General features: G+C 36.3%; 2 protein-coding genes across 2 annotated transcripts; both read right to left on the reverse strand.

Moving 5' to 3' along the window:
• Nucleotides 1-2657: 2657 nt before the first annotated feature.
• On the reverse strand, nucleotides 2658-13763 carry LOC131962828 (sorting nexin-9-like). Its single transcript, XM_059327917.1, has 17 exons — nucleotides 13641-13763; nucleotides 11560-11646; nucleotides 11373-11447; nucleotides 10530-10623; nucleotides 10308-10452; nucleotides 9852-9936; nucleotides 9650-9775; nucleotides 9443-9560; nucleotides 8214-8344; nucleotides 7136-7239; nucleotides 6207-6310; nucleotides 6028-6105; nucleotides 5637-5713; nucleotides 4197-4286; nucleotides 3958-4072; nucleotides 2989-3080; nucleotides 2658-2903 (listed from the first exon to the last, which is right to left on the reverse strand). The coding sequence occupies exons 1-17, from the start codon at nucleotides 13650-13652 to the stop codon at nucleotides 2856-2858; spliced, it is 1581 nt and encodes a 526-aa protein (XP_059183900.1). The 5' UTR covers nucleotides 13653-13763; the 3' UTR covers nucleotides 2658-2855.
• A 1450-nt stretch (nucleotides 13764-15213) lies between these two features.
• On the reverse strand, nucleotides 15214-21776 carry LOC131963111 (CD59 glycoprotein-like). The gene is made up of 5 exons (XM_059328251.1): nucleotides 21674-21776; nucleotides 21473-21556; nucleotides 19809-19910; nucleotides 18207-18280; nucleotides 15214-15835 (listed from the first exon to the last, which is right to left on the reverse strand). The coding sequence occupies exons 2-5, from the start codon at nucleotides 21525-21527 to the stop codon at nucleotides 15713-15715; spliced, it is 354 nt and encodes a 117-aa protein (XP_059184234.1). The 5' UTR covers nucleotides 21528-21556; nucleotides 21674-21776; the 3' UTR covers nucleotides 15214-15712.
• Nucleotides 21777-22570: the final 794 nt, after the last annotated feature.

A 22570-nucleotide genomic window follows, 5' to 3' on the forward strand; every position in this document is an offset into this window, starting at 1 on the left:
ATTTTCCTCTATAAAAAAAGCAGTGGAAGCAGACAAAATAAAAAAATATAGAATAATAATATAAATTAATTATAATTTGTAATATATAAATGTATTTATCTATTCTATTCTATTCTATCTATCTATCTATCTATCTATCTATCTATCTATCTATCTATCTATCTATCTATCTATCTATCTATCTATCTATCTATTTTAGTTTTGATGATTTTTTTAATCCATTTATTTTATCTTTTTACATTGACTGTTTAGTTTCAATAAATTGAAGTTGGGTGAAATAAATAAATTAAATATATAAAATTTATAAAATGTATTATAAGCATATAGGAATTTTTAAAAAAGTCGTAATGATTAACAATGTTTCTATTAAATAATTGGTATAAAAATTAAAACTATTTTTTATTTTGTCATTGTCATTGTATTATTTTCTATTGACATTTGGTGAATAAATACATTTAAAATACATAAATTGAAAATGAAATAGGAAAGTAAATCAATTATATATAAAGGTAAGTAAATAAAAAAGCAAACACAATATTTTATCAATTAATTAATGCCTATATTTATTTTAAATATCATTCTTGGTGAATTTAATGGCAAATCGAGTCATTTATTTATTTATTTATTCATGTTGGCAGCTTCCGTCCGTCAAATAAACTTCTCTCCTACATTTCCCATAATGCAACTGTTGTATGTTGTGCTGCATAGTCTGTCCACCAGATGGAGACAAAGTGTCGTTTTCTTATTTACTATACACTTATCATAGACATACATACATGTATATATGTCTATGGATTATCAGTCACACAGCTGAACATCATTTCATCTTTTATTTCATTTCTTACTTCAGTCTCGCGCTGATGACATCATATAGGTATTTAACAACAAACACAGGGGTGAAAATACTTCATATGTACTTGTGAAACATAACTGAACTGCTATTTACATTAAAACCAACTATTTTTCCATATTAGGGGTTAAACAGTCTGACCATACCAAACTGTAATTTCATTCTGCCCTCGTGATTTAGACAAAAATCTGGTAGAATCAAGAGCTGATTTGTATCAACACAAGTGGTTGATGATCCCAAAAGCGTTCATCAGAAATCCTCCCTGACATACAACAAGAACATATTCGTGGTCTCTGTGTAATGCCCCGAAATAAGAAGAATGTAAAATTATCTGAATTAATCAGAAGATGTTGTTGATTAATAAACTTTACTCTGAAAGTCTGACAAATATGCGACTACCTTTTATCAATTAATTAATTTAAAGTTTGGTATGACGTCTGTAAAGGGTTGCATCTCTAACAACACTGAAATACTGGAATTTAACTACATTTCTTTTATTATTGAAACAAAGATTTCTTAGGAATTCACTTGATTATTAAAAGTTTGAACTGATCCCTTTCAGGTATGTGACTGAAGGTACTTTTCGTAAAAATTACTATTTTTTAGGTGGAGTTTGGTTTCAAGTCATGATGAAACAAAAATAATTGTACTAAATGATTGAGTGTAGTTGCAGTGAGAGTTTCAAGCTTTTCACTGTGCAACTGATCCTACTGAGACAAATATCTTAAATTAGCAGGATTTATAATGGAGTTTGGTGTGAAGTGGCCTAATAAATCCTGCAGCTGTTTGTGTGTTTCACTGTTTTAAACCCATAAAAACGGAAAGAAAAAAAACAACAGTTCCATCCGTACAGGAAATGAAGTGTAAGCTCAGTTTTCCTGCAGCTTCTCCACTTCCTGTGTTGGGGTCAGAGGTCACGGTCTGCTTACAGCTGCTCCACAGTTTGATTTTAAGTTCATTTTTATATCATCTACTTTCATTATCACTTTATCAATCATTTAAATTGTGTTATATTTATTTTGAACATTCATTATTATTTATTATTTGTATTTTATTTTTGATATTTTATTTTTTTTGGTGCGTTTTGTGTGATTTAATTAGTATAACACTATTTGATAAATTCAAAATAATAAAACCTCATTAAATACTTAATTGTTTTTTAGAGTTAATAAATATTTTGGGATAAAATGTATAGGTTAAAATAATATGTAAGTTAGTGTTGCAAACTAATTGAAAAATATATATTTATGTTTCAGATCTATTTGAAATATATTTATAACAATAGAAGAAAACATGTAATAAGCAATTATTTAAATGTTTTCTATTGAATAATAGGAACAATGAAACTGTTTTTATTTGGTTTGTCATTGTCTTATGTCTATTCCATAATAAACACAATATAAATTATGTAACATATAAAGCAGACATAAAGATAAAACACACACTCAAGTGATACATGTTTATTTATTACTGTAAATCTTATTTCATTATTAATTCTCATTGTTTTTAATTTGTTTTTTTCCTATATAATAATAACATGAAGTAGTTCAACCAAAGTATAAATGATATGCAAATAATTTTTACTTAATAAATTCAATAGGTTAATGCCTATATTATTGTATATTCTTTTTACATAATTAAGATATATTTAAAATGATACATTTATAATAATTAAAATATTTAAAGAAATATGAGAAATTACGTATTTTAATTTTTATAAAATTGTCTTATAAAAGTAATTTCTATGACATTTTGAAGCCATAAAACAAATAATAAAATAATGATTTAAATAAAACACACACTGAAGTAGTGTCCAAAGTGAATTTAATGTGTAAAATCCAGTTAAAACATCAATATTCAGAAGAATAAAAAACAAACAAACAATCTTTTTTTAAAATAAAACAAGAAGAAGAAGAATTAGGTTTCACATCTTATTAATTTATATTCAGGCTTTAATTTTGTTAAAAGTGTAACAGTCAATGGTGATGTCATCGTTCCGTCATCCTCACAGCGTGGTGAACTGGCTCAGAGCTCCTCTCAGCTTATCAGCGATCTGACCAATCAGAGAGCAGAGAAGACATGATGATGTCACAGTGTGATGTTTATAATGTTGCCCTTACTCCACCCCCTCAGCTCACCTGTTGGTAGAAGGTCACCTGCTGCTCCAGGTACAGCTGCATCACTCTGTTGTAGTCATAGATACGGTTACTATGGAAATGATTCATCTCAGCTGCAACGAGACACAGAGAGAGTGTGGTTACAGTGATGTCCAGGGCTCAATTAACGTTATGCCGATATTACAGCATTAACTTTACATTAACAGCAATAACGTTATGACTGCGTTAACGATATCGCGACATTAACGTTTTCACGTCATTAATGTTTTCACGACATTAACGATATCACGACATACACGGTTTCACAACATTAACGACATTACAACATTAACAATTTCATGAGATTGATGATATCACGACATTGACGATATCACGTCATTAACGATTTCACAACATTAACGATTTCACAACATTAACGATTTCACGACATTAACGATATCACGATACTAACAATATCACAACATTAACGATTTCACGACATTCACGATATCACGACATTGAGGATTTCACGATATTAATGATATCACGACATTAACGATTAACGATATCGCGGAATTAATGACATCACGTCATTAATGATAGGACAACGTTAACAGTCTCACAATGTTAACCATATCACGACATTAACAATTTGACGACTTTAACGATACCACAATGTTAATGATATCACGGCATTAACAATAGGACCATGTTAATGATAGGACGACATTAACGATATGACGATTTAACAATGTTAACTATAATACGATGTCAACTTATAAGTTAACAATATAACGTCAAATATAATATGGTGTTGACTATGTAAATGATGACATTAACTTTATTGTGTGTTTGTGTACTGTATTTCTGTATACTGTGCAGTATTGTGTCGGGTATTACTTTTTGTATTACCTATACAGTGTTGTATTACATGCAGTACTGTGAAGTAGTATATGCAGGACTGTTTAGTGGTATATATGATAATGTTTAGTTTCTATGGAGTACTGTTACCCTGCAGGGAGTAGCTCATGCAGCTGATTCGATGGTTCATGCACTTCTTATCATCATTGTTGATTTTTCCGGCAGAAACCAGACGATCGGCTTCCTTCACCTTCTCCACTGCAGCCTGAACAGACAGGTGAGACCACGCCCCCTTAGTGATGTAGCGTCAAACCCCCATGAAGCACCGCCCCCTCCTTATTGAAGTAATAGCTGTATTAGTACTACAGTGTGTATTGGTATTACAGTACCTTGTGTACAGCAATGATTTCTGGGAAACATCCCAGCAGGCCTTTGTACTCGCTGTTTGTCTCCAGCAGGAAGTGAAGGTCCTTCTGAGGCTGAGGAGGTCAAAGGGCACCAGGGGTTACCAGAGGTCACACAACAACATATTGGCCCTTATTTATCAAACGAGCGTAGAAACGAGCTAAGATCTGAGCGTATAATTCGTCTTACGACAGGGTTCGCGTGGGATTTATCAAACGATCGTATCTCTCCAATCACAGCGTGAGAAGGATCGGCTGTTGATAAATGTGGCGGCTGGAAACAATTGTCATTTAAATACCATACCCTAATATATCAATATATATATAATATACGCGCAATACGGCCAAAAAGAGGATTTCCCCCCCCTAAAATCACCTTTATCAGCAAAGTACACCGTTACAAATAACAACAGGAGGAAATAGCCATATTACAGAAATACGCAGCGAGTACTTATAGTTATAAACTCAAACAAGTTCGGTGAATATTTTACATTTGGAGCACATACTTAAAGTTTTCACAGCATTTTGGTTGAAGGAGGTAAACAATGTTTGAAAGTAAGTTTTAATTCAAAAGAAGAGGAATTTTTCAGAGTCAGAAAGTGAAGTGAAAATGAAGTGAAAGTGGTGCTGTCAGCAGAGTAGCAGTGGAGCATTCAACTCCTGGTGAGGTTGGAATGTTTCATTTATACATTGTGATATATAAAGCCTAATAATCTATATAATATCAAAATATTGTTATTGTTAAGTTGGGGAGATATAATTCACCTCTTTACATTTAGTAATAATTCTGAAATGTTTCTATTAGGTCAGAACCGCTGGTGAAAGGAGACGCTGACGCTCCGGTGTCCAGCAGAATTTAATAATAATAATAATAATAATAATAATAATAATAATAACAACAACGGTAAACAGCAGAAGACAACAACATTTAATAGCCTCGGCTAGTATTCTGATTAAAGAATTTCTCGGTTGCAGGGTGTATTTATTTTAAATGATGTTTAATGATAAACTATGTAGCCTAAACATGATTTGCTTTGTCACCATTAAAAACAAAACCCGGCAGAGTTTTATCAGCTCCAGGCATGGATACAACAGTCTAAGATCAATTCTCTGACTCAGACGTGTGGACTTCACGCTGACTCAAATTTGCGTCCACGAGCTGAGAGCAGACGTTAGATCTGATCGTACCCTCCGTTCACGTCCAGATTGATAAATGCCGAGGCTTGTAGAAATGATCGTACGCCCACTTTACGCTCACTTTCTGTCGTACGCTCGTTTGATAAATGAGGGCCATTGAGTTTATACAGAAATATAATTCAAATGCTACTCGTAGTACTCGTAGTATTATCAAATCTTAGTTTGTGACAGCAGAAAAAGTAAATACAACTGCAGTACTACAAGTGTTAATCTTCCAGGTGTGTTTACCTGCTCAGCAACAATCTGTGCGATCTCTTCGTATGTTTTTCCAGCAGCGGTCAGAGCGTCTGTCAGCGTGGCCTCTCCTGAAACACCGTGACATTACTTATCAATAATAAACACCATTACATCAATAATTAATTAATAATAAACACCATAAAATTAATAATCAATCAATAATAAACACCATGACATCAATTATCAATTAATAATAAACACCATAACATCACTTATCACTACTTCCCCCCCCTTGCCTCGATGTCTTCTCCTCCTGTCTCCTCCCTCCTTGTGTCCTCCTTCCTTGCCTCCTCCCTCCTTGTCTCATTCCTCCTTGCCATCTTGTCTCCTACCTCCTTCTCTCCTCTGTCCCTCCTTGTCTCCTCCCTCCTTGTCTCCTCACCTGGATACTGGCTGCTGATGAAAACAGCTGACAGGTTCCTGAAGGCTCGACCGATCCGCTCGTACTCTTTAGGCAGCGCTGAAAACACACACATTTATACACACATTCATAACTTTATATATGTACTGTGTGTATAAGAACATGTGTACTATGTTTATAAGTACATAGAGTACACATACGTCCGGTGCAGCGTTTCCAGTGAGTGTGTCCGACGTTCAGCAGCTCTTTGACTCCGTCATCCATCGACTTTGTAAAACGACTGTAGAGTTCACACTGACGCTCCCTGCACACACACACACACACACACACACACACACACACACACACACACACACACACACACACACACACACACACACACACACACACACACACATTAACACACACGCACACATTAAAGCTACCTATACATTAGAGGATATTTGTGTTTGTGTTTAGAGTTTTTAGTCTCATACTGAGCTGAAAAAGGGTTTTTATCACATGAAAAGTTGACTATTTTACAGTAAAAATAGATATAAGGAAGAATAAAGGAAAGGAACATTTAGAAATGAATGAATTGAATAATTATATTTATCAGCTCTATCAACTTTCATTTAGTTAATCATACATTAATCATACATTATTTATTACTTATTGATGTATACATTTATTTATACATTTTAACTGGGTCTACTTACTGTTCTCTTCACTAAGAAACATCTAAATATATGACATCACTATATTTTTATTGAGGACTGAGCTTATTATCATTATTGTGATGTTGCTTTTTCCTGTGGTAGTGGTTTTACTGGCCGGTCTGGAACCGGGGACCTTTCCCCCGCTCATCTATTGGTTGGTGATTGTGTTACGTCACTGAGACTAGAGATAATATCAAACAGGTTTGATATGATCCAAACCCAAGACTAGGAAAAGACTGATATGAAACAGAGCAGATTACTACCTTAAACTTAACCATGGAGATGACGGGAGCGCCGTGATTCCAGTAAAACTCCTAGATTTACTAAAGACTTTCAGCTTTTAGTCTGGGACTGGGTAAATCTATTGGTGTAAGCCCAGCAAAACACAGACACACAGGTGGATACACAAGCTGTATTTCGTGGTCACTTACACCTGGACGGCGTCAAGCTCCGGAGCTTCAGGTTCAACGAGGCTGAAAATCACCGGTCCCACCGTCTCGTCTCTCTCCGCTGTCCTCTTTCCCGCCTTCCACTCCTGAAACATCAACACACCACTTCAGCCAATCAGGGCAGCGCTACCAAGACCTCTTGATAGCTGACTGGCCTGAAATATCTAGAGGAGGGCGGGGCTTAACCAGGCCGCAATCTCCGGGTCTGAGCATGGAGGCAAACCAGGAAGTGCCTTAAGCTGCATTCTACCGAAAATTCCAGCAGGGGGCGCTAAGTTTGGCTGCAAAAAAAATCTGCCCATTCATTTCAATGCAAAATTTGAAAACTTCCCACTTGATTTATTACCACAGAATTTTTCCACTATGGTCTCAATCACTAGTAAAAAATCTTCTTCTAGACAATTTGATGTCAATAGTTCTAATAATGGCCCCATTTAGAAGAAAAAATAGAAGATAAAGAAACGTATGATTTGGGGCGTGGCTAGCTTTGATTGACAGGTCACTAACAAGGCGAGCGTCATCAGGAGAGAAGCAGAGCGATGCATATCCACGGCAACGTGTCAATAAAGTTATATATAACGTAATATAGATAGAAAAGAGGACGTTTAGCGGTTTGGTCTCATAACTTTGTCATTAAGTGAAAATACAGTGAAAGGGTCAGTTTATTTGAACGTTTTGTTCAGTAAAAATGTCTTGTTCAGCGTTTGGTTGGACTAACAGACACTCCAAGGAGTCGCTGGTCAGTTTTCTGAGGTAAGTAACATACATTTTGTTTTTGTTTTTTGCTAGCCAAAACTAACATCCCAGTTAATGCTCCAGTTAATGCTAACATGAATTAGCAGCAGCTTCTCTCAGTCAGGTTGAGGTGTAGAGAGGCTGTAGTCAGTGATCAGATCCCTCTCGCTCTTCCACAGTCCAAATATGGTCTGCTCCCCGTATCGGAAACAAGATGGCGATGAGTGTAACGCTGAACTCGATGCTTCCAACAGGCCACAAACCAATGGGGGACGTCACGGTGACTACGTCCATTATTTATATACACTCTATGGGCTTAACCTGCCTTCTCGTCTCTGTAGGTGAGGAACAGCTGAAGGACCTCACTCTGAGAGACGACGGGGTGGCGACACAGCCGGGTCATCCACGCCTGCAGCTGCTCCATCCTCGTCATGATGAAGTCCGCCTCGAACCTACCTGGCAGCACAGGTCAGAGGTCACACAGGGGAGAGGTCAGAGGTCACACAGGTAAACACTCAGAGGTCATCCTGAAAGTCCAGAACCAGCCTTAAAAATACTGGTGATGAAATGTCTCTTTGTGGCAGTTTTGTGTTTCTTTGAGGTGTTTTTCTTATCTTTTTGTAGTGGTTTGTGTCTCTTTGCATCATTTTGTATCACTGCTAGGGCTGGGCGATATATCAATATAAAAGATATATCGATATATTTTTAAATGTGATATGGATTTTGACAATATTGCCTATATCGATATAGTTAAAAAAAATTCTTTCTTTATATATAAATGCTGCCCTTACTAGAGATTGTCATATTTAGTTCTTTTGAAATGTTTGTTATTCTTTTCTCATATAAATATATTTATTTCAGAAAAAGATTGGCCCATTTTATTTCATCGGCTATTTTTATTTAAGATATGTTTTTATTTAAATGTGCACTTTAAATGAGCTTTGATAAAATAAAATAAAAAAGCTATTCCTGTTGTTATACAGTATTTATGGTATAAATAAAATGGTTTCAATAAAACTACTTGTGACATGTCATATTCGGCTTTGACTGAACAGTTGCTCTCACTATAAAAATATCAGGATATAAATCGTACATCGATATTCAGCCTAAATATCCCGGGATATAACTTTTGGTCCATATCGCCCAGCCCTAATCACCCCATGTTCCTGTAATGATGTTGTGTCTTGTGGATGTTTAGTGTCTTTTTTTAGTGACTTTGTGTCTCTTTGCATCTTCCTGTAGTGTTTTTTGCATCTTGTGGCATTTTTACATATCTTTCTAGTTGCTTTGCATCTTTGTTGTATTTTTGAGTCTCTTTTGTGGTTCTGAATCTCTGCATATTTTTGTTGTGGTTTTGCTTCTTGTGGCTATTTTTTGTCTCTTTGCATCTTCTTGTAGCGGTTTTACGTTTTTCTTGGCAGTTTCGCATATCTCTGCAGTGTCTTTTTGTTGAGTCTTTGAAAAATTAGTGCGCATCTACACATGAAGTCAAACCCAGAGGTCAAAGGTCATACAGGTGGTTGTACAGGTGTGGTTGTCATGGCGCCTACTCACCTGTCACCTGTTTGTCAGGCAGCGAGGGGATGGGCAGCACCGAGCCAAACTTCTCCAGTAGACGCTCGTACAGCCAATCAAAGTGCTTGTAGCGATGATTGACAGGCGTGTTGGTTGACTGAAAGGAAATAGTTCAGAGTATTACCGTATATTAAGTATCACTGTAGTAGTACTATGTACTGTGGTAGTAATACTGTGTGCTCTTACATTTGGAGTAACCTGGTACTCGATGAAGCTCTTCAGTCCGTAAAGTTTAGACTCTTTCTTTGGGTCGGCGATCCAACAGTCGAGAGGAGTCGTCGGGTACAGCCAGACCGGACCGACCTCTCCCATCTGATTGGACGATGAACAGGAGCCAATCAGAGAGCTGTGGTCGCCAAAACAGTGATCAATAAAGTTGATTACTCACGTAAACAGGAAGTCTGTCTCTGCTGTTAGCCGGAGGTTTAGCCAACAAGAAGACTTCCGGACTCGGACCTTTGGAGAACGGAAACCTGAGAACAAACGGGATTACTGAGTTCTACTGACTTTTACTGGGCTCTACTATGGATCTGATGAGTTCTACTGGACTCTACTATGGATCTGATGAGTTCTACTGGACTCTACTGTGGATCTGATGAGTTCTACTGGACTTTAATGTGGATCTGAGGAGTTATATTGGACTCTACTGTGGATCTGATGAGTTCTACTGACTTTAATTGGACTCTACTGCGATCTGATGAATTCTGCTGACTTCTACTGGACTTTACTGTGGATCTGATGAGTTCTACTGGACTCTACTGTGGTCTGATTAACTCTACTGGACTCTTCATTTGATAAGAGTTCTACTGACTGCTACCAGATTCTACTGTGTGGATGTTTTTACTTGTTCAGGGAAAGCTTCATGGAGGGTCCGTGGGTACTCCTTCCTGAAGCCCCACCCTCCTCATCCTGCTGATTGTCACCATGGTAACCACCCACAGATTGGTCATCCCAGTCGTCGTCCCACTCACCGTCATCGTCCTCAGCGGCTGCAGGACACAGGAGACAGTTAATGTAGTGAACATGGAGAGTACATTAAAGTACCGGAGTAATCTGCTGAAAATACCGTGTTGTGTGTGCGTATATCCGTCTGTTGGGTTGTTGACAAAAGCCTCCGCCCCTGACCACGAGTCCCCTCCTGCTTCACCGCTGCCACAGACCTGAAACACAACATCGAAACCATAAAACACTGAGGCCCTCAGCTATACTGTGCTTGTTCTGAGTCTCTTTGGGGTCATTTTGCATGTCGTTGAAGTTTTCCGTCTTTTCAAAGTTTTGCATCTCTTTGTCTCTCTGTAGTAGGTCCGCACTGAGGTGGTTGAAATGTGAGGTATCTCTTTGTGTATCTCTTTGATGGTTTTGAATTTCTTTGTGTCATGTTGCATCACTTTACAGTCATTTTTGAAGCTTTCCGGTGGTTATGTCTCTGTGTTTTCCTGCCTTTGGGTTTAGTTGTCTCTTGTTTTGTTTTTTTGTTGTTTTGTATGTATTTTTTAGGTGATTTTATGTCGCTTTGGCCTTGTCTTTCGTCTCTTTGTGGGATTTTTTTGTCTCCTCAAGGTGATTTTTTGTCTCTTTGGGTTTTTTTGTCTCTTTGTGGTGGTTTTCTATCTATTTGGATTCCTTTTGCATCTTTGTTCTTGTTTTTCATCACTTTGAGGTGATTTTTAGTCGCTTTTGTGGTATGTTTGCGCTCTCTGTCGATGTTTTGTGTCACTTTGTGACTGATTTCCCTGTCTTTGTGGGTTTTTTTGTACGTATTTGTGATAGTTTTTGGGTCTCTATTTGTTTTTAATAAGTGCGTATGCAGATGATACCGTTGTTTACTACCGAGTGATAATGACGGACAAACAGGAAATGGAAGGAGCTTCTTTCTGATGATCCAGGTGACAGGAAGTCGAAAGCTCACCTGTAAATACCCCTCAGGTACCAGTCCGGTTTGTCCGTTAAAGTTCTGGGCTGAGATCCAGCCTCCACCCACAGTCTGTACACAGAAACACACGCACACATTATGACAGACATTCATGTGTACTGCTTACTGTATATGTGTGTGTGTATATATATATATATATATAAACATATGTGTGTGTGTGAACCTGGTCTAGCACAAAGACGGTCTCTCCCTGTCGGACTGACAGCTCATTGTTTCCTGGTTCTGCTGTGAAGTCATACAGAATTTTAGCCTGAAACAAAACAAACAAATAAACATCAAAACTGTCAGTAAAAATTAAAGAGTTCACCTCTGTGTTATTTTTTCCAAACTAAACCAAACACTGGTTCATGCAGCGGTCCTCAGGAAAGACCTGGTTATCAGTAAAACTACAGACTGTGACAAACAGACGACTCTGACTTCCTGTCAGACCAGAAGTCTTCTGTCAACAGCTGCAGGCTCTCTGTCTGCAGCTCACACCAGACTCCACTGAAACTTCACACAATTCTTGTTTTCAACAGAAAACATGTAACTTCTTAAATCATATGAAATTAGTACACATCTGCAATAAAATACTGTGAGTAGTAATAATTTCCTCTCCTACCAGACTCCTGTTGAAATGTGGCACACTTTTTATATATTTCTTTCAGTTTCTGTAGATTTTTTCTTAAGAAATCCTTTAAAACAGATGTTTGTTGTTGTTTTAATTCAATATTTTTCCTTATTTCTGCAGTAAAAAAACAACCATATTGCTGAAAATATAATTTTAAGATTATTTTTGCATGAATACCTCCATGAAATTCTTATAGTCGGGTAGCTTAGCTAAATAAAGGGGACACGCCGGACAAAAGCACCAATTCTTTTTCCACATGCTCTCTACAATATCACCATAGGTTTCAATTTTTGATGGGAGCCACTTCATCAAGATTGTGGATCGGAGATGGCAACCATATAAAATCTATGAGAACCAATATATCTTCCAAGCCACTTAGAAGGTCAATCTTGGTGTCAAAATCTACATTTTCTGGGTCAAAGAATCATTTAAAGCTATTAAGAATATCACTAGATGAATATTTGATCAAATAGATATGTTCACTTTTGCCATGTATTTACGTAATGTCGAAGTTCCTAAGCCGTCGGACATATATTGATATAGGTCATATTCTGAAAAATGCACAATATGCATGCATTTAATTGAACTTTATTAGCTTTACTCATATTTTTGTTACATTTACAACTACAAGAGATCTTTGCAATACCATGTTGCCTTCTTGCATGAGCACCTTGCACCACAACCGCTTGCACCCTTACAACCGCACTTGACCAGTTCATTGCAGGCTTTTGACGCAATCAGTAGAATGATTCACACAGGAAGCCAGACCTGGCTGTCTTCAACCAGTGTCCTGTGTAGTCTTTTCTTCTTCATGGTGTTGTTGTTTAGACTTTATATGGCTGCCATCTCTGATCCAGAATCTTGATGAAGTGGCTCCTACCAAAAATTGAAAGCTATGGTGATGGAGAGCATGTGGAAAAAATGTGGTGCTTTTGTCAGGCGTGTCCCCATTCTTCTCAAATCTGGTCCTAAGCCGTCTGACTATTAGATTAAGTTAAAAAAATAATAATAATAATAAAAAAAGGTTTTTTTTAGAATGTTTGATGGCACTTTTGATATTTTCCTTGCATCATTTCTTTTAGTTTATTTGATATCTGAGAGTATATACACTATACTATACATATAATCCTTTCAATAAGTTTCAGCTTTAATATATATTCTTACCAGAGTCCATAGAATGTTTTCTAAATGTCTGCACGTTTGCAATATTAAACAGTTTATTAACTGTATTTTCTTTCTTTGATCATGCATAATATCCCAAAATGCCTGTTTAATATTTCAATAATGGTTTTTTGTTCGACATCATAATGATTTTTCAACCAAACTCCTGCAGAATCTTGCATGATTTTTTTGTGCATGTTTTCACTGTTAAAGGACCGGTTTCTTTAGTTTTTCTGGTATTTTACTTTCACGCAAAATCTTTTAATAGTCTTACAGAAACGTTCTGCGACTTTACTGACATTAAAATCTTATTTATATCCTATTTAAATAATATTTATTCAGTTATAAACGGAGCGTTCACTTGCTGCTGAAATTCACAGTTTTCTCTATGGAGTTCTGCAGGGCTGGCAGCGGTCGGTTCTGACGCGGCTGAGGTCAGAGGTCACCTTAACGTCACAGGTGAGCGGTCTTACCTGTTGAGCCATGATGAAGTCCGCAGCAGCAGCTTCTTATTATCTTATTTTTTTATAGTTTCATCCTGTCAGCCTCTCGGCGAGCGACCTGCAACTTCTTCTTCTGTGTCAAAACAAACAACAGTGTCTCCACTTCCGGTCCCTGGTTTCACAATAAAAGCCGCGCGTTTTATATATTCTTTTTTAAATTTTTATAATTAAATTATATTAGAAAAAATTATATACAGATTATACAGATAAAAATACAATTTTTATATATTCTTAATTATATTTTTATTATTTAACATTCAAAAAGAAAACGCATTCAACACTGAAAAACGTCTTTATCCTGAATAAAAACAATAGTTTGTTAAATGGGGTAAATGTGATTATTTTAAAATAAATTATTTAAAAATAATTTACACTCAATAAATGCAATAAGTACAGTTATATACTGACAGGGCAGTGAATTACATTATTCAGTAGCGTATTGCTCGATAAAACAGTTGTTGTATTTATCTTATTTCTGATGTGTTTTATTTTTACAGTACATTCGTCAGTTTCCGGTGTTATACCGTTTTTAAGATGAAAACTTGACAGTGACGTCAAACATCCGGAACAACTGAGTGGCTACTGAAGGCGTTTCCTGTTAAACCGACGCCACTTAAAAAATATATAAAATATAATAATAATAATAATAATAATAATAATAATAATAATAATAATAATAGTACATTATAGAAACGTTTCCTCCACTGCATTGTAAAAAAAACGACAACTGTGCTATACAAAATGTAAAAATATTAACTGTTTTATTGTTATGAACATTTCAAATATAATTCTTTAATTGTAACTTTAAAATAATATTTTATTTTGTTTGATTAATAAACATTTTAAACATTTTCTTTAAATTCTTATTGAACATTTGAAACATATTTACTTTTAATTTTTTAATAATTGAAAAATAAAAACATCAAATGTTTTTTCTTTAATAATTGAACATTTACATTATATTTTTATTACTAAATTATTGTCCATTTCAAATGTTACTAAATTGCAGTTTAAATCAATATTTTATTTTTATTTAAATAGTTCAATCAATTTTGTTTTCATCTATTTAAAAAAATCACTTTATTTAATTATTGAACACTCCATTGGACTTTTTTTTATTGCAAATTAAACATTTTAAACATTCGTTCTTTCTTATTAAACATATAAACCACATTTTATTGTTTCAATTATCAATGTTTTATTGAACATTTAAAATACATTTACTTTTTTATTTTGTATTTTTAACATTTAAAATATTTTTATTTCACATCATTTGAAATATTTAACACTATATCTTATTTAAACATTTTGTTTTCATACTATTTAATATTTCAAACATATTTACTATCTCTCTGTTTGTGTGTGTGTGTGTGTGTGTCATAATTTAATGTATGGAATTTAATGTTCTTGTTTGAACTGTTTTATTAACTCAGATGATAGCACTCTTTACCTGCACTGTAAGTTCACCTGTCCGCCTCCAGGCGGCGCTGCTGCTGCCTTTAGTTTCATCAGGTAAAGTCAAAAACAATGAAACCGTCTTCACTTCTGTGTTCACTGTATTTATTAATAAATAATAATCAAAAGAGTAGGGTTTACAGTTTGTCACCATTTATTGATTAATTCAAAGATCATTTTCATCTCACAGAGAAAAAGTTTTAGTTAAACTTTGTTTTGAAGGGTCTGGCATTAGAGGTGCAGCTTCCTGTTAAACAGCTGATATACATAAATAATGATGTGTTACCAGGTGACTTTTTAATGATCAATTATCACATTACATCATAAATCATCAGTTTAATCATTTAATGATCAATCAATCAGCAGCCAGACTCTTCCTTTACAAATAAATACTGATCACGTGTGAATGTTTTTCAGTATGAATGTATTGATCAGGTGACTGAATGTATTGATCAGGTGACTTAATGTGTTGATCAGGTGACTGAATGTATTGATCATGTGACTGAATGTTTTGGTCAGGCGTATTGATCAGATGACTGTTAGAGAAGCTGCTGTTATTACATGTTTCAGCCAAACTTCAGCACTCTTCAGTGGACACACCACCACATGACAGCCGCAGACGCCAGCAGACCAATCACAGAGCTCGCTGCAGAGGAGGGGGCGGAGTTACACAGGTCAGAGTTGCAGCACTTGAAGGTGAAACGGGAAACCTGGAAATGATTGATAAAGTTATTGATCAGTGGTCGGGTTATAGGCTAATCACCAGACTCCTTTTAATTTTTTACACATTTCTGTACATGTTTGCATCGCTAGTCCACCAGCCCCGAGTCTGTAATAAAAATATAATAACCTGGGGTTTTCAATGTTTTGGGGTATTTTGTCCATTTTTGAATCCTTTTTATCCTGTCTGTATATACCGCTTAAAAATGTTTAAATGCCATGTTGGTGTATTTTTTTCACCTACATGACCTAATAATAATTGATTTTTTATTCTGACTTACTGGATCAACATTTTGAACCAAAAGAAACAAAGAAAAAACAATGTAAATGTGATCTTGTGATTGTGTGTGATCCTGTCATCCAACTCTGGTTTTTATTCTAGTGGGACTCGATTTTATTTGTGTCTTGTGTGTTTAGTGTAACAATTTTGGTCATTTTGTGTCTTTTGTTGTGTCTTTTTTAGTTATTTTGTGTCTTTTTTGGTCATTTTGAGTCTTTGTAAGTCTTTTTGTGTCTTTTTGTGTCTTCTGTTGTGTCTTTTTTAGTTATTTGGTGTCTTTTTTGGTCATTTTGAGTCTTTGTAAGTCATTTTGTGTCTTTTTTGGTCATCTGTGTCTTTTGTTGTGTCTTTTTTGGTAATTTGGTGTCTTTTTTTTGTCATTTTGTGTCTTCTGTGTCTTTTTTTGGCCATTTTGTGTCTTTTTTTGGTCATTTGTGTCTTTTTTTCAGTATTTTTGTGTCTTTTTTGGTCATTTTGTGTCTTTTAGTCCTTTACTCCAACAGAGAATGTGATTTTGAATCTTTTTTTTACTTTCATAACACTATCATGCTCAATAAAGAATCTGAAATGTTGCAAATGTGAACAAAGGTGTCAAATATAACATATAAGAGGGTTACAACCAGTTTTTTCATTTTATACTAAATATATTTGAGCTTGTCTCCAGTTTTACTTGGTATATCATCATCAAACTGAAAGTAGGACTCCACGCTGCTTTGTTTTCTTGTCTGGATGTGATGAAGAAGTCATGCTTTGGTGCTTTTGGTGACTCCAGAGGGTTAAATATTGTATTATCCTGAAGTTTTGTTTTTTTTCAGACAGATTTCCCCATGACACAGACTAGAAAATTGGTGAAGAAAGCTTTTATGGTTAATCAAGTTATCTAGAGTCACGTCATAAAAGGCCCATTGTAGGATGCATATAAACCAACTGTCCAGGCTCTTTAGTTTGAGCCTTTTTCTCTGTAACCTCACTTGCTGTGTTACCCTGTTAAACGCTCCTTCTTGTATAAGAAATATTAAATTAAACCTAACTTTGACACTCTTAATAACAGAGTCCATCTGCACCTGAGTCCACCCTTTCATCAGATTCCACTTGCATTGGACTTCTCCTGCACTGGAAACCACTTGAGTCCACCTGTACCGTAGTTCACCTGAGTCCATTTGTATCCAGTCCACTTGTGACTGAGTCCAACTGAGTCCATCTGCACCTTAGTCCATCTACTTCCATGAATGACTTCAAACAGGTGAGTCAAACGAACCTCTGTTCTCTTTGTTCACTGCTGTGATTGTAGTGGTTTTAAAGGTTTTACTGTTAGTAGTAATAGTGGGGCGGCATAGCTTAATATATCATACCAATTGTTCATTTTGTGATAAAAGCACCAAATTTGGCAGATGTGTTGATAGATATATTGGGAACAAAACTGGATACTGGGCCATCACAAACTCAGACCTTGTTTGCCTTGGCAGCCATTTTTAAAAATAGACTCACTTTGCGCCGTATTACGTCAACTTCCCGATATGATATCCTGGCATGCTTTTTACCAATGGCCAATGGGTCCAATGTGCCGCGGACAGAACATCAGAACGCCAAGGAGTCCATTTATTACAATAACATGCAGAGGCAATCTTACCATTTTGTTGCATTTTCTTTAATTTGTTATTGTTTTACATTGTAAAAAAAACATATTTTCAGTTGAACTATAATGTAATTAATATTTGTGGTGTTGTTAACATGTAAACAGCAGCTTGGAGCGCAGGTTCTATCTACTTGTAACAGCTGGCCGCCATTTGGAAAATTGCCAGCCATGGTCATCAGAATGTGAATATGCGATGGCCCAATATCCAGTCTTTTTCTAAACATATTAAGCTACATATGCACCAAATTTGGTGCTTTTGTCACAAAATGAACATTAGGTTAGCTATGCTGCCCCACTATAATGTTAGTAGTAGGCCTAGAATACTTATTTTGTATCTGAATACTTTTAGTATGTTGCTTTTTGTTCCTCCAGTACTACATGAGTTGCATCTCAGGTGGTGGATAAAATAGTAGAATAGAAAAAAGTAGAACAGAGTAGTTGTTACCTGGGGGAACATCTGTGACAGTCGGCCGTACTCACAGTCTGAATACTTAAGACACTGACGGAAAGTCATCCCACCTGCAGAATAAACAAGAGACCAATAAAAACCAAAAGAACAACATGAAGTAGAACCTTAAACAGGACGACAATATAAACAGTAGAACCTCAAACAGGACGGTAACAGAAATGGTAGATCCTCAAACAGGAGTAAAACAGAAACAGTCCAACCTCAAATAGATGGGCAACAGAAACAGTAGAACCTCAAACAGGATAACAACAAAAACAGTAGAACTGTCAATAGGAAGGCAACAGAAACCGTAGATCTTAAAAAAGGATGGCAACAGAACCAGTATAACCTCAAAAAGGACATACAACAGAAACAGTAGAACCTAAACAGGAAGACAACAGGACCAGTAGAACCTCAAACAGGACTGCAACAGAAACAGTAGAACCTTAAACAGGAAGAAAACAGAAACAGTAGAACCTCAAACAGGAGAACAACAAAAACAGTAGAACCGTCAATAGGAGAGCAAAAGAAACTGTAGATCTTAAAAAAGGAAGGCAACAGAACCAGTAGAACCTCAAAAAGGACATTCAACAGAAACAGTAGAACCTTAAACAGGAAGACAACAGAACCAGTAGAACCTCAAAAAGGACTGCAACAGAAACAGTAGAACCTCAAACAGGAGAACAACAAAAACAGTAGAACCGTCAATAGGAGGGCAACAGAAACCATAGATCTTAAAAAAGGACGGCAACAGAACCAGGAGAACCTCAAAAAGGACATACAACAGAAACAGTAGAACCTAAACAGGAAGACAACAGAACCAGTAGAACCTCAAAAAGGAGAACAACAAAAACAGTAGAACCGTCAATAGGAGGGCAACAGAAACCGTGGATCTTAGAAAAGGATGGCAACAGAACCAGTAGAACCTCAAAAAGGACATATAACAGAAACAGTAGAACCTAAACAGTAGAACCTCAAACAGGAGTGCAACAGAAAATGTACAACCTCAAACAGTAGAACAGCAGAAATAGTGGAGCGTCTAACAGGAGGGCAACAGAAAAAGTTGAACCTCAAACAGGAGAACCTTAAAAACAGCAGAACCTCAAACAGGAGGACAACAAACAACAGAACCTCTAATACTAGAATAACAGAGACAGTACAACAGGACGACAGCAGAAACAGTAAAACCTCAAACAGGAGGGCATCAGAAACAGGAGAACAATAAAACTATAGAACCTGTTACAGAAAAGTAACAAAGACAATAGAACCTCAAACAGGGCGACAGCAGAAACAGACAAACAGCCAATTGGATGACAACAGAAATAGGAGGACAAAAAAACAGTAGGACCTCTAACAGTAAAACAACAGAGGTAGTAGAACCTCAAACAAGACAACAAAACAGGAGAACCGCTAACAGGAGGACAATAAAAATGTAGAACCACAAACAGGAGGGAAACAGAAACTGCAGTAGAACATTTGAAGCTTAGACTGAGTTATTTCAGAGCTTACAGGTTGTTGGTTTTTAAAAAAATCAGGATTAGACATGAAGTTTATAGGGACTGTATTCTCTGCAGTACAGGTGTAGCAGTGTTCAGGTACCTCTCTCGGTGAGTGTGAGACAGGCGTCGTCATAGCTACACTCTCGTTGTTTGCTGCAGCTGGCTGTGTAGTCCTTACAGCTGTAGCAGCGGATTGCCGATCCTGAAACACAGAACACAACCGTCGTATTGCTTCTACTGGAAAAAAACTGGAAGCTGTGTAGTGACAGCCCTCTGCGGGATTTATTAACAAGTATCACAAAACACATACAATATTCAAGATACACAAAGCAGGTTCTTGGTTCGAATAGCAACTGCCAATTTTTCCTATTTCTGTTACTATATACCTAATGTTTGTGCGTAAGTTCTCATACTTTCCTGTTATTGTTCCAAATGGTGCAGTGTGATTTCATAACTCAGAGCTGCTCATATCTTAATCAAGCAGGAGTTTCCTGTAAAAAGAGATTTCTGTGTGTTTGTCAACCCATATGTGAAGCATTTTTAAACTGCTATATGTCTGATATTTTAATACATCTTTAAATTAATTCACAACAGCTGGAACCTCCACTGTGTGGGATCTGGCCTCCTAGAAGCCTTAAACCTGCATTCTGTCTAATGTACAGCAGGGGGCGACTCTATTGGCTGCAGAAAGAAGTCAGATTGTATAGCAGCATTGATCATATGATGATTCAATAAATATTCTCGTCATAAGTTGGTCTCAACTGCTAGTTTCAAGTCTTCTCTAATATAGCATGATGTTAATTTAGTAATGTACGGTCCGATAGACCAGTGGTTTTCAAACTTCTGCCCAAGACACACCAAATTGCAAGCCAAAATCTCAAGGCACACCTGTATTAATATTCTTTCAGTTTGTAATCATATTCCTTCACTTCCAGTAGTCACGTTGACCTCGTTACTACTTCACTTCCAGCATTTATTTACTGTTTAAACTGTTTTCTATAAAGCCTTACTATGAAATATTTTGACGTAGATAAGTGGTTTTGTAATGAAATCATAGAAACTGTGACCTTTTTTTTTTTTTACAACCACAAACCATATGTTTATGTATAACTAGGTTGTTTACTAGCGAAGCCACAGCACCATCTAACTCTTTTTGTGCCTAAAGCTAGACAACCTGCAACCGCCTGACAACATCAGCCATGTGTTTAAAATAGCAATTATTACATTTAGGTATGAGAACATGATAATCTCCTGCTACCAGAAGCAGCCACTGTGAGTCATACTGCATTAGACGCATGCATACTGCATGCGTCTGCTTGTCACAAAATTCCACAGCACACTATTTGGGAACCACTGCCAAAGACCGTAAACTAGGGTAGGGTTTAGGGCTGTGAACTTTTTTGTCGGTTGTGTGTTTTTTTTTTCTTCATGAAGTGGAAACACTCTAATATTGTGTCGATAGATGATTCGTCTAATCTGTTGATGGTTGGTACTCCATAACTATCTGATAAATTATTTTAAAGTTCTTTATACATTCTTCGTGCTTCTTTTAAAACTCAAATGTGTGCCCTGTTAGTGTTTCATTGTTTCCTCATACATGCAAAATATTTACATGGCAGTTTGTTTTTTCTAATCTAAAACTTTAGTGATCAGAAAACATCCAGTGAGTTTCTGTATTTCCGTCATGTTTAACAAATAAAAACAGTATTGTAAAATCAGAATGGAACCAATTCCAGTTTAAAGAACCAACAGAATCAAACGTACCCAGTCCGAACAGAGCGGAGCAGATCACCAGACAGATCCCCAGGGAGCACTTCATTTTTCCCTCAGTATGGCTCACACACTCATCTGAGTACACAGTAGCACATTCATTCATGTGGAGACAAAAACATCCAACAAATGTTTCGCTGACGGACATAAAGTGTAAATACAGTGTTCAGTACGGCGTGTACCATGTGTACTCACCCAGCAGCAGCAGTCGCAGTAATACTGCAGTTCAGCAGTACTTTTGTTGTTGATGTTGTTGAGGAGAGCACAGACTGAGTGCTGACTCTGAGTTTGACTGACAGCTGAGTGGAGCTGAAAGGCCACACCCACTGGGAGGAGCCTGTAGGTGCCTGTTTGAAAAATAGTCACTTTATTTATCATTTTCTGTTTTTACTTTTATTTTCAGTTTGAATGTCAGAGGACATTAAACATGAAATGAGACTGATTTGTTGTTATTCACTCTGAGGACACAGTGGGACCCGCACTGTAAAAACAAAAAAAAGTCTGGCGGAAAAACTTGCCAAGCACTTGCCGTCAAATAACAGTTAGCAACCGTACGTTTTTTTTTTTTAACAGTCTTTTTCTTTTAAAGTATGTATATTATACAGTTACTGTAAAGGACTTGATTAAATTCTACTTTAAGCTTGGCTTGAGATTCTACAGTTATTGAGCACAGTGGGTGATATATTTTTATAAGTATGTGTAAGTATGTGTGCTCTGAGAAGGATTTTGAAATGCAATGCTCCTATGTGCCATCGGCTGTGGCTCGAATGTGAAGGGACACAAAATTACCAACTCCCCCCCAACAAAATAAAAAAAAAAGGACACAGAATTACCAAAAAAGACACCAAATTACCAAAAAGTTACGTTCTTTACGCAAGTTACGTTTTTACGTAACTTGCCATAGAAATGTGACCCTTGTAACTACTTCATTTCTGGCATGTATGTCCATTTATTTACTGTTTTTTTGCCACGTTTTTTCTCCTAAACCCAGGTCAGTTTTTTACAACATAAATCCACAGAAACTGCAGCATTTTTTACAACTGCGGACCGTAAGTTTGTGCTATTTTCAGAAAGAATATGTATAAGTATATA

This window comes from Centropristis striata, chromosome 24 (genome assembly GCF_030273125.1).
Source record: "Centropristis striata isolate RG_2023a ecotype Rhode Island chromosome 24, C.striata_1.0, whole genome shotgun sequence".
NCBI lineage: Eukaryota > Metazoa > Chordata > Actinopteri > Perciformes > Serranidae > Centropristis > Centropristis striata.

Bases quoted from the DNA above. Each gene is read 5' to 3' on its own strand.
- LOC131962828 (XM_059327917.1), bottom strand. The intron at 7,240-8,213 runs GCAGGTTAAGCC...TTGATGTTTCAG, and splicing joins TCACCTACAGAGACGAGAAG to GAGTGGAAGGCGGGAAAGAG. The intron at 2,904-2,988 runs GTGAGCTGAGGG...CTGATTGGTCAG, and splicing joins AGGTGACCTTCTACCAACAG to ATCGCTGATAAGCTGAGAGG.
- LOC131963111 (XM_059328251.1), bottom strand. From the start codon at position 21,527: ATGAAGTGCTCCCTGGGGATCTGTCTGGTGATCTGCTCCGCTCTGTTC. The intron at 18,281-19,808 runs GTACCTGAACAC...TTTATTCTGCAG, and splicing joins TCTCACACTCACCGAGAGAG to GTGGGATGACTTTCCGTCAG. The intron at 15,836-18,206 runs GTAACAACTACT...AATCATTTCCAG, and splicing joins TGTCACAGATGTTCCCCCAG to GTTTCCCGTTTCACCTTCAA.